The 13,785-nt window shown below is 40.2% G+C and overlaps 1 protein-coding gene across 3 annotated transcripts in view; it reads left to right on the top strand.

Annotated features, from left to right (window-relative positions):
* Positions 1 to 13,491, top strand: part of P4HA1 (prolyl 4-hydroxylase subunit alpha 1) — a 74,477-nt gene extending 60,986 nt beyond the window's left edge. For all 3 annotated transcript variants that reach the window (XM_067465702.1, XM_060768812.2, XM_067465701.1), the window contains exons 12-15: positions 4,197 to 4,262; positions 7,707 to 7,775; positions 10,286 to 10,382; positions 11,886 to 13,491. In XM_067465702.1, coding sequence (XP_067321803.1) covers positions 4,197 to 4,262; positions 7,707 to 7,775; positions 10,286 to 10,382; positions 11,886 to 11,956 — 303 coding nt within the window. In that variant the 3' untranslated portion in view covers positions 11,957 to 13,491. The remainder of the gene's footprint in view (positions 1 to 4,196; positions 4,263 to 7,706; positions 7,776 to 10,285; positions 10,383 to 11,885) is intronic.
* Positions 13,492 to 13,785: the final 294 nt, after the last annotated feature.

The following is a 13,785-nucleotide window of genomic DNA, read 5'->3' as shown; positions in this document are numbered from 1 at the left end:
GGGGACTCAGGGTGGCTTACATAAATCGGCATTATTCCATGCTGAAACAACAACAAAAACCATTAAAAGCAATGAAACAACTATTTAAAACATTAAACGACATATGTAAACATTAGACGACTATTGTGCATAGATCCAAAGCCAGATAATCAAATTGTGAAGTATAACAATTCCCTTCCTCGGTATCTTTTCCCTCCAGCAACTAATTCTGCAACAATAAAAGAAAAGAAAGGCATACATTTAATTTTTGTCCAGATCTCCCTTATCATGTCAAATTTAAACTTATAGTAAAAGCAATAAGGATTTGTAGTGAAAGCCCCTCCCTCTTCTTAATTATGACCCCCAATTCTTCATATTCTCTCTGAGAAATACTACTGCTGCTGTCCTATTTCTCGAGGAGTTATGGATGTGCTGACCTTTGAATATTAGAATGGGAATATCTTCCTCAGACTTTAAATCAGCAATCATTTATGCCATGTTCATATCTAATTCAATTTCATATCCTTGGATCCCGTTCACGTCTTGAAAAACTTTTTAAAAATCAAAAAAGCACACCTTGATTTTGCCATCTAATAAAAGTGAAAATATGTATGTGTGTGTGTGGCTGGGGTGTCCACTTATACAGACACGTTCCCACTTAGATAGCTATTGCTCCCACTACTCAGGAGACACCAATGGTCTTCCTTCCAATGACATTGCAGGTTATAGTAAGCATCATGAACATGTACAAGAGCCTGCCAATGTCCTCCACAAACATAACATTGCCCACCAGCCAAGTGAAGGCTTTCATACGGGGAGGATTTCATCATAAGTTTAATGTGTTTCCTCCTCCACAGACATCCCAGTGTTTCTGACTCTCCCCATTGGTGTGAAATTTGCATGACCACGCCCACTGCTTCTCCCTTAACCCTTTCCTTTCCTTTTCTATGGCACACGGTAAACAGAGGAATTGATCAGCAACTAGGGAGGTTTGGGGAGAATTCACCATGATTTATACAAGTAGTAGGTACTGGGATGTATTGTTCACCTGCAATCAGTGAGCACTTTGAACTCCACCAAAGATGGAATTGGACCAAACTGGGCTCACAAAACCCCCATGAGCAGCAAAAAATACTGGAGGTCTTTGGGGAAAATTCATCTTGATTTGGGGGAGTTGTAGTTCACCTACATCCAGAGAGCACTGTGAACCCAAACACCGATGGATCTAATAATAATAATAATAATAATAATAATAATAATAATAATAACTTTATTTATACCCTGCCACCATCTCCCCAAGGGACTGGGAGCGGCTTACATTAGGCCAGGCCCGACAACACATCAATAAAACAAAAATCAATAAGCAAAGACAATACACTGGGTTGTTGTAGGTTTTTTTCGGGCTATATGGCTGTGGTCTAGAGGCATTCTCTCCTGATGTTTCACCTGCATCTATGGAAAGCATCCTCAGAGGTAATGAAGTCTGTTAGAACTAGGAAAAAGGGTTTATATATCTGTGGAATGACCAGGGTGAGACAAAGGACTCTTGTCTGCTGGAGCTAGGTGTGAATGTTTCAACTGACCACCTTGATTAGCATATAATAGCCTGACAGTGCCTAGAGCAAACTTTTGTTGAGAGGTGATTAGATGTCCTTGTTTGTTTCCTCTCTGTTATTGTGCTTTGTTCGACAAAGACAATACAATTAATATAAATCACATATAACCAATAACACGCAGGGAATTTAAAAACCAAAGGCCGTGCCAAATGTAATAGTTTAAAATTAAAAAAATAAATAAATGCTAGGCATGAACAGAGGTAGGATGTATCTGGTAGGAGGGTTTTAAAAGAAATGAAGGGAGAGCAACCCAACGAGTAGTTAAAGTACTTCTGAGGACATTTTGCTGGGAATTATTTCCTTATTCAGGGAAGGCACACTGGAACAGCCACTTTTCAGGCTCCTCCTAAAGACTGCCAATGTGGGGGCTTGCCTGATATCCTTAGGAAGTGAGTTCCAGAGTCTGGGGGCCACCACAGAGAAGGCCCTCTCTCTCATCCCCACCAATCGCACCTGCGAAGGGGGCGGGAGTGAGAGCAGGGCCTCTCCAGATGATCGAAGAGATCGCGTGGGTTCGTACACAGAAATGCGGTCACGAAGGTAGGCGGATCCCAAACCATTCAGGCCTTTATAGGGAAGACCAAACTTGGCACACATACCTGATATACCGAAATTTGATTATTGGAGGAGTTTGAGAGGAACTGGTCTTCCTCTCTGGAAGTTGTAATTCACCCACAACCAGAGAAACTGTGACCTCCACCGATGATGGGCCTTTAAGTACTGATAGAGTTTATCTGGGTTAACCTGGCATGATATCAGTTGTAGTTCATCCACAATCTTATGCATTTTGTACAATTTTTAAAAATTGACTTTTTCAACTAACCCGGGTGACGTTGGGTACCCAAGCTAGTTTCATATAAAAGACACAGTTATAGAATGTCATTGTATACAATAGAGCTTAACCCCAGCTAGCTCATTTCATATACGGTTGGTCCTTCCTATCCACAGGTTCTGCATCAGTTGATTCAACCATTCACATCTTGAAAATATATATTTTTAAATAATCCAAAGATCAAACCTTGATTTTGCCATTTTATATAAGAGACACAATTTTACTATGCCATTGTATGTATGCATGTATTTATTTATTTATTTTGGGTACTTCTACCCCGCCCTTCTCAACCCCCTAAGGGGGACTCAGGGCGGCTTCCAACCGGCATATGTTTGATGCCTACAATTCAGCACAATAAAATACATAGTAACAATAATTATAAACAGTTAAAACATTACATTAATACAATAAAAAGCCAGCCTGGTGACCATTGTTTCGCCAACTCTGTAATTAATAAATTCATTCCACTTATGATAGTCTGTTTCCAAAGCTTTAGTCGTCATTGTCCTTGTCAGTCTGCCAGATTACCCAAAGGCCTGATCCCATATCCATGTTTTTAATTTCCTTCTGAAAGAGCGGAGGGATGACGATGATCTAATTTCCCCAGGGAGTGAATTCCACAGGCGGGGGGCCACCACCAAGAAGGCTCTGTCCCTCGTCCCCATCAATCTCATCTGTGACAAGGGCGGGGCCAAGAGCAGGGCCCCTCCAGAAGATCTTAAATTCCTAGGCGGGACGTAGAATGTAACGGGATTCACCAATTTTAGTATCTATAGTGATCGTGGTACCAAACCCCAGGAGATACAAGGATTTGCTGTATCCCAGTAAGAGTTGGCAGTGTGAATCAAAGAAATCGAGTTAATTGGAAGAAGTCAAAAAAGTTAAGAGAACTAAAAATAAATGACTAGAATAGATCTTTGATCTCATTTCCTTTGTGCCTACAGATTATCTCCTTGGAAAGTATGAGGATTTTGCAGCTGTAGCCCATTCTAATAGATGACACATATGAATAAATATAACATCCCATTGAAATTTATCCCCTGTAAGTTTGGACAGTCCTCAGGATCACAAAAGCACACTTTTGTAAAATATTGGTATAATTTCTGAAACTTAAGTGATATAATAATAATAATCTTTATTTCTACCCCGCCACCATCTCCCCGATGGGGACTCAGAGCGGCTTACATGGGGCCAAACCTGGACAACATAATACAGCAATAAAATCAAAGGCTATACAACGGACAACAACATTATCAAAATGACATTAATAATAATAATAATAATAATAATAATAATAATAATAATAATAATATAAAAATTCCAATAGACACAAGCACAATAGAGATGACAATGGGCAGGCCACATATTCCGAATAAAAAACAATTAACACTATGATGAGGTAAAATAGGAGCAGGACGTTTAAATGGAACTTATAAAACACACAGAGTTGTGGGACAGAACATCCTATTTGGAGGGCACGAACTCCATTAGCCAAAAACGTTGAGGGGGTGTAAAATATCATGCCTTGCACCTGATATTTGTCTTTACTGTTCTAATGTAGCACAAATCCTATGTAAAATCATACTACGTATTTTGACATTAATATTGAAATCTGAAATATATACAGAAAGTCTTTGTTTCCGATTATTTCTACTAATTTCCTATCTATCCAATTGGGGAAAAATTGCTTACAAATGTCCTAATGCTAGGGCTCTTGTGCCAGTGTTGTTTCGCTTATACAGTAAAACCATGTTTATTTTTGAACACAGAAAGATGAACCAGATGCCTTTAAAGAACTGGGTACAGGCAACAGAATTGCTACGTGGCTATTCTATGTAAGTAAGATGCTTTAATTACAAAATTGTATTTTCAGCGGCATTTCAGCCTAAGAGACAATTAGAGTTCTTGAAAAAGTGCAGTGAACTTTCTCGTGTTTGTTTGCATTATGGCACTGTAAAATTTCAGATCATAGAATTATAGAGTTGGAAGAGACCTCATGGGCCATCCAGTCCAACCCCCTGTCAAGAAGCAGGGAAATCTCATTCAAAGCACTCCCAACAGATGGTCATTGATGTAAAAGCCTCCAAAGAAGGAGCCTCCACCACACTCCGGGGCAGAGAGTTCCACTATTGAACAGCTCTCACAATTAGGAAATTCTTCTTAATGTTCAGATGACATCTCCTGTTCTGCAATTTGAATCCATTGCTCCAAGTCCTAGTCTCCAGAGTAGCGAAAAACAAGATACTGTATATTCTGGTGTATAAGGCTACTTTTTAACCCAAGAAAATCTTCTCAGAAGTCAGGGGTTGTCTTATACATGGGAGTAGCCTTATGAATGGGAGTCATCTCATATGCGGGAGTAGTCTCATATGCCAGGAGTCATCTCATAGAGCGAGTGCTGAAACTTCTAATCCAGATTGGAGAATCTGTGGTTGCTGCATATTGTGGGGGGAGCTCAAAAATGGCAGTGGCCGCGTCCCTGCTGTATGCAGCGACTGTATGAAAGCATTAAGGGCGACGCTGTACAAGTACGGTAGAAGAAAATCCATTCATCAGGATTCACGGACTTAATGCGGTGAGGTGAAAGGGCGCCTCACCGGGAAGGTGTAAGTGAAGGCTGGAGCAAACTGCAGGCGTCCGGGGTGCCCGGGGTATGGAAATAAGAGAGAGAGTGGCTCTGGGCACAAAAAAACACAACTCATTTACCTGTCTGGCCCGCCCTTGTATCCTATTACCGTACCTCCTCCTCTGCCTCTCAGATCTTGCTCCTGAAGACTGCAGTGAAGTGGTGCAGGTGCGCATTTGTGAGATCTGAGAGGCAGAGAAGGAGGTACAGAAATAGGAAAATTACCATATTGAAATCAAATCTGATGCTTTTAAAATGTTTATTTGGTGTGTGTTGGAAGAGGGGTAGTCTTATACGGCGAGTATATTCCAAACTCTATATTTTAACTGGAAAAGTTGGGGTCGTCTTATACACCCAGTCGTCTTATTTGCGATAGATGTGTCTATGCATTTACAGCATTTATACTAAAAGCTAAAGATTTCTAGGGTGGCTTATGTATCAATAAAAAGGCAAGTCTGTTCTTTATCTTTGGCTTAAGAGCTTTACAAGCCATGGCCTTGTTAGTCTGGGATATCAATATGCAAAAGGATCCTGTAAATCCTTAGAGACTGAAAGAATAAAGTTGGTAGGATCGGCTTTTCTCTGCCAGCATCTAAGGAAGTAGGTTTAGTCTATGAAAGCTTGTTACGAATTTCATTCTCACACTTAGTCTCTAAAGTACTACAAAATCCCTTTAGAAACTTAAGAGGATTTCAAAAGTAAATTAATACATATTTTGTGGGAATACAGTAAGACAAATCCCCATAATTATAAACTTAGATCACATGGAATTGCTCCAGCTTCTTGGATCATCTTGGTTCATCCTTTACACACCTTTTCTAACTTTATGTTATTGCATTTGAGGGGCAATGACTAGAAATATATATATCCTACTAGCCGTCCCCTCCCACGCGTTGCTGTGGTCCAGTCTGTGTATATGTGTTTTGTGTGTATATATATGTGTGTATATATTTGTGTATATGTGGATATAGTGTATTTGCGTATATATGTGATTTTGCATTGTAATACTTTTTTTTTGGCTTTTTAAGTCTTTTCCACAGTGTTTTTCAGTTTTTTTATGAGTGATGGTCACTCGTTGGCCTGATAGGTGTATTGTGTCCAGATTTGATGTCAATTCGTCCAGTGGTTTTTGAGTTATGTTAATCCCACAAACGAACATTGCATTTTTATTTATATAGATTCCAAGTGTGGTTGCATCATAGATTTGTATAAGAGCTTTGTGGCATTGGCAGTTCTAACTTGCATTCCTTTCCTGATGCCTAATGTGGGATTGGCCTAATGTGGGATTGCACTTTCATTGAACTATCTACCACAACCCCAGAATTTCTTTCATGATCATTCATTGCCTCTCAGATCTTAGTGGTATTTTATGAAATTTGGGATTTTTCACATCACATTTGCTTATGTTGAAGCATATTTGCCATTGTAAAGTCCATTCACCCAGACTGAGCTCTTTGCAATCCTTTTTGGTGTGTTTTGTATAAGTCTAGACGTTTTAGTAAAAAAAAAAAAAATCCAAAAAATCCAGGTTGAATTTCCCATGGTTGAATGTCTGTACTGTACCTTAAAATTTATCAGAAAAGGAACCACCTCTGTGTAAAGTGGCAAAAAGCAAAAGCATAGTCCAATGGGAGAAATAGGTACCGCGCACAACTCTAATACATAACAATAACCTATAAAACCATGTTTACAGTGAGACATAAACATATATAAAAACATTTATCAACCATTTTACTTGGTTGTAATGTAAATTATATGACTACAGGCACTCCCCAAGTTATGAACAAGATAGGTTCTGTGGGTTTGTTCTTAAGTTGAATTTGTATGTAAGTCAGAACAGGTCCATTTTTAAGTGAAACTCCAGTCGTGTGTGTGTGCATGTGTGTGTACAGAGAGACAGGGAGAGCTAGCTAGCTTTGGATAGCATAGGGAAGGGTTAACAACCCAGTGGTGTTGTTTTTCTATCTCTGCCGTTGTTCAGAAGATTTTCCCTCACTTTCTATCCCTGTGAAAATTGGATTTTGAAAATATTGACTTGCGGAAACAAAGATTGGTAATAAAGCTTCGGTGGAGACACCTTTTCCCCATGAAAATAACTCTTTCAGGAGTGAATTTCCCTTCTGAGGGGTAGATTTCTCTCACTTCCTGCTGTCTCACCCCTTTTTGTAATTATGAATTGTTTGTTAAATGTATTGTCAAAGGCTTTCATGGCCGGAATCACTGGGTTGTTGTAGGTTTTTTCGGGCTATATGGTCATGGTCTAGAGGCATTCTCTCCTGACGTTTCGCCTGGATCTGTGGCAAGCCTCCTCAGAGGTAGCTACCTCTGAGGATGCTTGCCATAGATGCAGGTGAAACGTCAGGAGAGAATGCCTCTAGACCATGGCCATATAGCCCGAAAAAACCTACAACAACCCAATTGTTTGTTAGTCGGATGTTTGTAACTCAGAGATTGCCTATATATCGATATATTTCATGTATTTAGCACCCACACTTCTCATTTCTGAAATGTTATCTTCCTTATTGTTCATCACATCAATGGCAAAGAGAGTGCAGTTTCTTTGAAGACTGCAGTGAAACCTGCTTTTTAAAAAATATAGCAGAAATATAATATGTGAGATGGTTAGCTTATGTCTCACACCTTATCTTTGCAGATGAGTGATGTGTCAGCAGGGGGAGCAACTGTATTTCCAGAAGTAGGAGCTAGCGTTTGGCCTAGAAAGGTAAGTGAAATGTGTGCACATTAGCTGCTCATTGCTGTGCCATTCTTCCCCTTTAAATACAGTATACTCGATCGTAAATGGAAGCTGGCGTGAAATAGTCTAAATCTTCCCTGTGAATAGAGGAGGCTTTCCACATATGCACACTGCAACAAAGTCTAGAAGTTGGGGTGTCTGGAGGCAATCTGTTTTCACACAGTTTCAGATCTATTATATGCTTCTCCAATTAGTAACAGAGAAATGAAATAGGGTTCAGTGACTCACAGATGTGTTCAGCTGACAGAAATACATGAAAATTACCCAATATGATTAACACCATAACTCACCCTTTCCCTACTCTACTTTTAGTTCTTCAGTACACTGAGTCGAACCTTTCTTGAAAGTACTGTTGCCACCCAACAACAAGAACAAAACTTTATTTATATACCGCTCTATCTCCCCGAGTGATTTCCAAGTAACATCATCAATACATACAGAATAAACAACATAAACATAAAATTAACAAGACAATATAAGCATAAAAAATCACAATAGCACATATATATTTAAAATAATCCTGGCTGTTCAAGGCAATTTAAAAGGCCTGGCCAAGGCTAGTGCAATTGTAGAGGGCCCAGGAAATTAGGTAGAGTCTATAGCTGTTCATTTCCGGGGCCTAATAGGAGGAAGTAACCTGGTTAATTGGTAGAAAAAGATATGGCCAATTTCAACAGTATCTGGGGATGCGTTTGAACTAGTTGTTTTCAAAGGTTTGTTTAAATCACCAGGTCTTCAGGCTCTTACGAAAGGAGGGGAGGGATGGGGCCTGTCTTAGTTCTCTAGGAAGGGCGTTCCAGAAGCAGGGGGCCACCACCGAGAAGACCCTCTCTCTCGTCCCCACCAACCGTGCTTGTGACGGTGGTTGGAGCGAGAGGAGGGCCTCCCCGGAAGATCTTAAAGTTTGCGCCGGTTCATAGAGGGGGATGTGATCGCGAAGACAGGTGGGGCCCGAACTGTTTAGGGCTTTATAGGTCATAACCTGCACCTTGAATTTGGCTCAGCAGCATATCAGCAGCCAGTGAAGCTGTTTTAAAAGGGGCGTTGTATGCTCCCTATAGTTTGCTCCAGTAAGGAGCCTGGCTGCCGCCCGTTGTACCAGTTGGAGTTTCTGGGCCGTCTTCAAGGGCAGTGCCACGTAGAGCGCATTGCAATAGTCCAATCTGAATGTAGCCAAGGCATGGATAATAATGTCTGAGACCGGCAATCGATTAATGGTACTATATGGACTGGACATATGGACTGAGTTGGACACGATTTTATCCTGGCGAATGGCTTTTATGTAATTTATGTAATTAATTGGTAACTTAATGTTGTGTATTATGTTTTAGATTTTCAGTGTTAGCATTGAATCTTTGCTGTTAGCCAGTCTGAGTCCCTCTGTAGAGGTAGAGAAGATCGGGATATAAAAGTTTTAAATAAATAAATAAATGGACCATGCTGGCCAAGTCAGACTTCACGAGGTATGGTCGCACCCAGAGATGAATTACTTGATACTCATCTTGCTCTCATTTTTACTTGCTTGCCAGTTCCGGACCCAGTTAATTTATTTCATATCAAAAGCATTACATAAATTAATATAAAACTGAAAAAATAAAGGAGCACAAGCAGCTAAATATCTTCTCACGAAAAACGGGCAACAGCGACTGCATTGTCTGTAGCCTCAAACAATTCTTCCTATGTACACGAGGCAGGACACTGCGGACAAGCATACAGATGCGGAATCGTCTGTTCTGCTCCACAGTCACACAAGGTGGAGGATTCTTTTAGGTAGTGCCATTTTGCCAAGTTGTCTTTTGATCTGCCCACTCCACTTCTGAGTCTGTTCAGGGACTTCCAAGTTGCCCAATTTTCCAAGGACCCAATTGCACGGAGCATCTTTTCTCTGGGCTACTAGCTCTGTCTTTGAGCTTCAACATTTTGACACCAGTTTTTTCACCCCTCATCTCTCTCGCATGTACCTCCAAAGGTTGTTAGAACAAACATTCTTGTTCTTGTTTCTGTTTAACATCTGGCACTTTTACGTATAGTGCAGATGGCAAGTAACCACTTTGGGCCCAGTGTCAAATGACAAGGATCAGGTAGTGTCAATGACAGCCAGCTTAGATCCAAAATAAAAATGGGGAACCACTAAAAGAACATACATTAGCAGTACCAGTGACTCCAAAACATATTTCTGTAGTCCTACAGTCTTATGAATTTGATTAATATAATATCTCTAGCAATTTCATGGTTCTCCAGCACTTTTCTGTGGAAGTTGATCATAGAGCCACAATGAGATTTCAATAAAAAGGTGTTTCCTTAGGTTAAAACACATATTTTTATTCCGTTTTCTTGGGAGTCCTCTCGTCCCAGTAAATGTGGAGAATTGACCATGCTTAAAAAATAGTAGTGATACCTTTTGTGACTACATATTATGCCTTAACTCTACATTGTTTCCAGAGGTTTGGATATTGACGGCTTTGTATTTTTAACAGGGTACAGCTGTTTTTTGGTACAATCTTTTTCCAAGTGGAGAAGGGGACTATAGCACAAGGCATGCTGCCTGTCCAGTACTGGTTGGGAACAAATGGGGTACGTATGAGATCCCAAAATATGACACAGTTCTCAGGGCTGTCAGGTTTTGCAAATATATGTAGTGTATGTGAAAGATGTGGCCCCCAAAGAAATATCAGCTGGAAGTGGAACTTGAGAGTGATACTTAAAATAATCCCGTTGTGATGTGTGTATGAAATAATGCTGAACACACGTTTCGTGCTGTTAGCAAGCTGCTGTGGACTAGTAGTGTTAAGCAATGCAGTTCAATTGTTGATTAACTTAGGAAGCAATATTACTAGTTGTTGTAGGTCTTTATTTATTTATTTATTTATTTATTGTGTCAGGAGTGAACCAAACTGTTGTATTGTATATTTAAAAAAAAAACACAAAGTTTGCAAACTTGGCATTCTATTAAATGTCCTTTGACCAGTAGCTGGCCACTTGGAGTGCCTCTGGTGTTGCTATAAGAAGGTCCTCCATTGTGCATGTGGCAGGGCTCAGGTTGCATTGCAGTGGGTCAGTGGTTCTCAACCTTCCTAATGCCATGACCCCTTAATACAGTGGTTCTCAACCTGTGGGTCCCCAGATGTTTTGGCCTTCAATTCTCAGAAATCATAACAGCTGGTAAACTGACTGGGGTTTCTGGGAGTTGTAGGCCAAAACACCTGGGGACTCACAGGTTGAGAACCACTGCCTTAATACACTTCCTCATGTTATGGTGACCCCCAACCATAAAATTAGTTTTGTTGCTACTTCATAACTGTTATTTTGCTGCTGTTATGAATAGTAATATAAATATCTGATATGCAGGATGTATTTTTATTCACTGGACCAAATTTGGCACAAATACCTAATACACCAAATTTGAATACTGGTGGGATTGGGGGAGGGTATTGATTTTGTCCTGTGGGGATTGTAGTTGCTGGGATTTATAGTTCACCTACAATCAAAGAGCATTCTGAACTCCTCCAAAAATGGAATTGAGTCAGACTTGGCACACAGAACTCCCATGACCAACAGAAAATACTGGAAGGGCATGAATTCTCAATATGCCCAAATGTGAACATTGATGGAGTTTGGGGAAAATAGGCCTTCACATTTGGGAATTGTAGTTGCTGGGATTTATAGTTCACCTACAATAAAAGAGCATTCTGAACCCTACCAACGATTGAATTGGGCCAAACTTCCCACAGAGAACCTCAATGACCAAGAGAAAATACTGTGTTTCCTGATGGTCTTTGGTGACCCCTCTGACACTCCCTTGTGACCCCTCCAGGGGCCCTGACCCCCAGGTTGAAAAACACTGTAGTAGATGGTCTGTGGTTTGATCGCTAGCATAGATGAAACTCTCTGTTCCTTCTGGCAGTGGCTGGTCATTTGTGTAAATAGAGTGCATTGCAGTAATCTATTCGGGATGTAACCAGAGCGTGGACTACCGTGGCCAGATCATTTTGCTTGATTTTAGAAACTAATATATATTCATTTAGATGGATGTAAGTTTCAATTTGGAAACACTTTTTCTTCTTTTTCTCTTTATAGTATCCAACAAATGGATCCATGAACGTGGGCAAGAATTTCGAAGACCATGTACATTATCAGAGTTTGACTGATACGGAACTTCCTCCTGTCTCTTTTTTGGGCAAATTACATTTCCCTTCCACGTTGCCTTGATTAATACTGATAGTTTACACTAACACTCCATTACAACCTTTGTCTCCAGTGCCAACCAGTTCTTCATCTATGGACAAATACCTTCTTCTCCTCTCTACGGACAAATGCCTTTGCTAATATACCCGTTTAAATTTTTTATAGAGAGAATATATTTCATTTTTAATGTCTATGAGTTGTCATGGCCAAAAGTAACTTGTGTAGACACACACTACACTTTTTCTGGTGGTAAAAATAAGTATGGACAATCTCTCCTCTGCCAAGGATTTTGTTCGTTTGGAAGGTACTTTGTGTGTTCCTTGTTTTCAGAGTGCCTGAATACAGTTATACCGCTGTGACTATGGATTTGCAAGCCACATCCTTTTGATATCAGTGGCAAAAGTCTTCATTGAATAGATTATTGATTTTGCTCATGGGCTTTAAGGTCAAGCTGCCTGCTCCTGGATTGCTACTGCCACGAAATATCGGGTGCAGATAATCTTCCTTTCTTCTACCCTTCTCTTTTTCTGGTGATTTTTTGCAAATGGAACTGTCAGATAATCTTGAGCCAGTAGTTGCGCACATATAATTGACTTCAACAGTCTTGTGGCATTTTTAAAAATCACGTGCCACATGCATGATAATACAGGGTGAGGCAGCATAACTTCCTTTTTTAGTTGGTTGAAGACGTAGCGGAGCGCTAGAGGTCTTGTTCGAGAGGCAGGAGTATAAAGTTTTGTCTTGACATAGTTCAGTCGCCATCATGCGTTGGAACAGTGAGCAGCGTGCTTTTGCCATTGAAGCCTACTTTTCGAGTGGATCTGGAGTGGCCGGCCTGCTCTCCATATTTGGCCCCTTGTGATTTTTTTTCTATGGGGTTTTTTGAAATCCTATGTTTATGTGAACCGTCCAAGGACCCTACAACATTTGGAGACCAACATCCAGGAAGAAATTGCCAACAGAACGCCTGCTATGCTGGCAAGAGTCATGACAAATGCCAGAAATCGGTTTACTCAGTGTATGGAGAACTGGGGACGTCGCCTACCTAATTTGATCTTCAAAACTATGTAAAACAAAACTTTAGGTATGCGCCTACATTATAAAAAAAAATCTGATTCATACAATGGGTTTAATTAAGTTTTGAAAAAAGGAAGTTATGCTGCCTCACCCTGTAGCTTGGAAAAGGGGAAAAGATCTTGTTTTCCAGTTACGAATCATGTTTTAACCAAATTGTGATTCAACTTTGACAATTCAGTAATGATTGTTGTTTTCATTGTAATATAATAAGTCTCATCCCCATGAATCCAGGAAGGCAAGAATGTAATTGTCATAATCATGGCATTGTGCCTTAGACTGAGAACCTCAGTTTGTATGAAACAGTTGGTTTGAAGAGAAAATGCACAATTTCATTCCCAAAATGCCAAAACTTTGTTTTTCAACTGAAGTGTTTTCTGACAAAGGTGATATATTTATAATACTAAATCTTTTCAAAACTTTATGTTTAGTCTGCATTGGTATTTTGTGTCCTTTGAATGGTGTGGTATCCCGCCCCCCCCCCCCGCCTCCCAACTCGGGATGTTAATTTGGACTCTCTAGCACAGGGGTCCCCAAACTAAGACCTAGGGGCTGGATACGGCCCACCAAGTCCATTTACCTGGCCCTTGCTTAGGGTCAGCCTATGTCTGAAATGACTTGAAAGCACACAACAACAACAATCGTATCTCATCAGCCAAAAGCACACTTCCCATTGAAATACTAATAAGTTTATATTTGTTAAAATTGTTCTTCATTT

Source organism: Anolis sagrei, chromosome 3 (assembly GCF_037176765.1).
Source record: "Anolis sagrei isolate rAnoSag1 chromosome 3, rAnoSag1.mat, whole genome shotgun sequence".
Lineage (NCBI taxonomy): Eukaryota > Metazoa > Chordata > Lepidosauria > Squamata > Dactyloidae > Anolis > Anolis sagrei.
The sequence above is the reverse complement of the archived record's forward strand: the minus strand, read 5'-3'. Positions and strand labels throughout refer to the sequence as shown.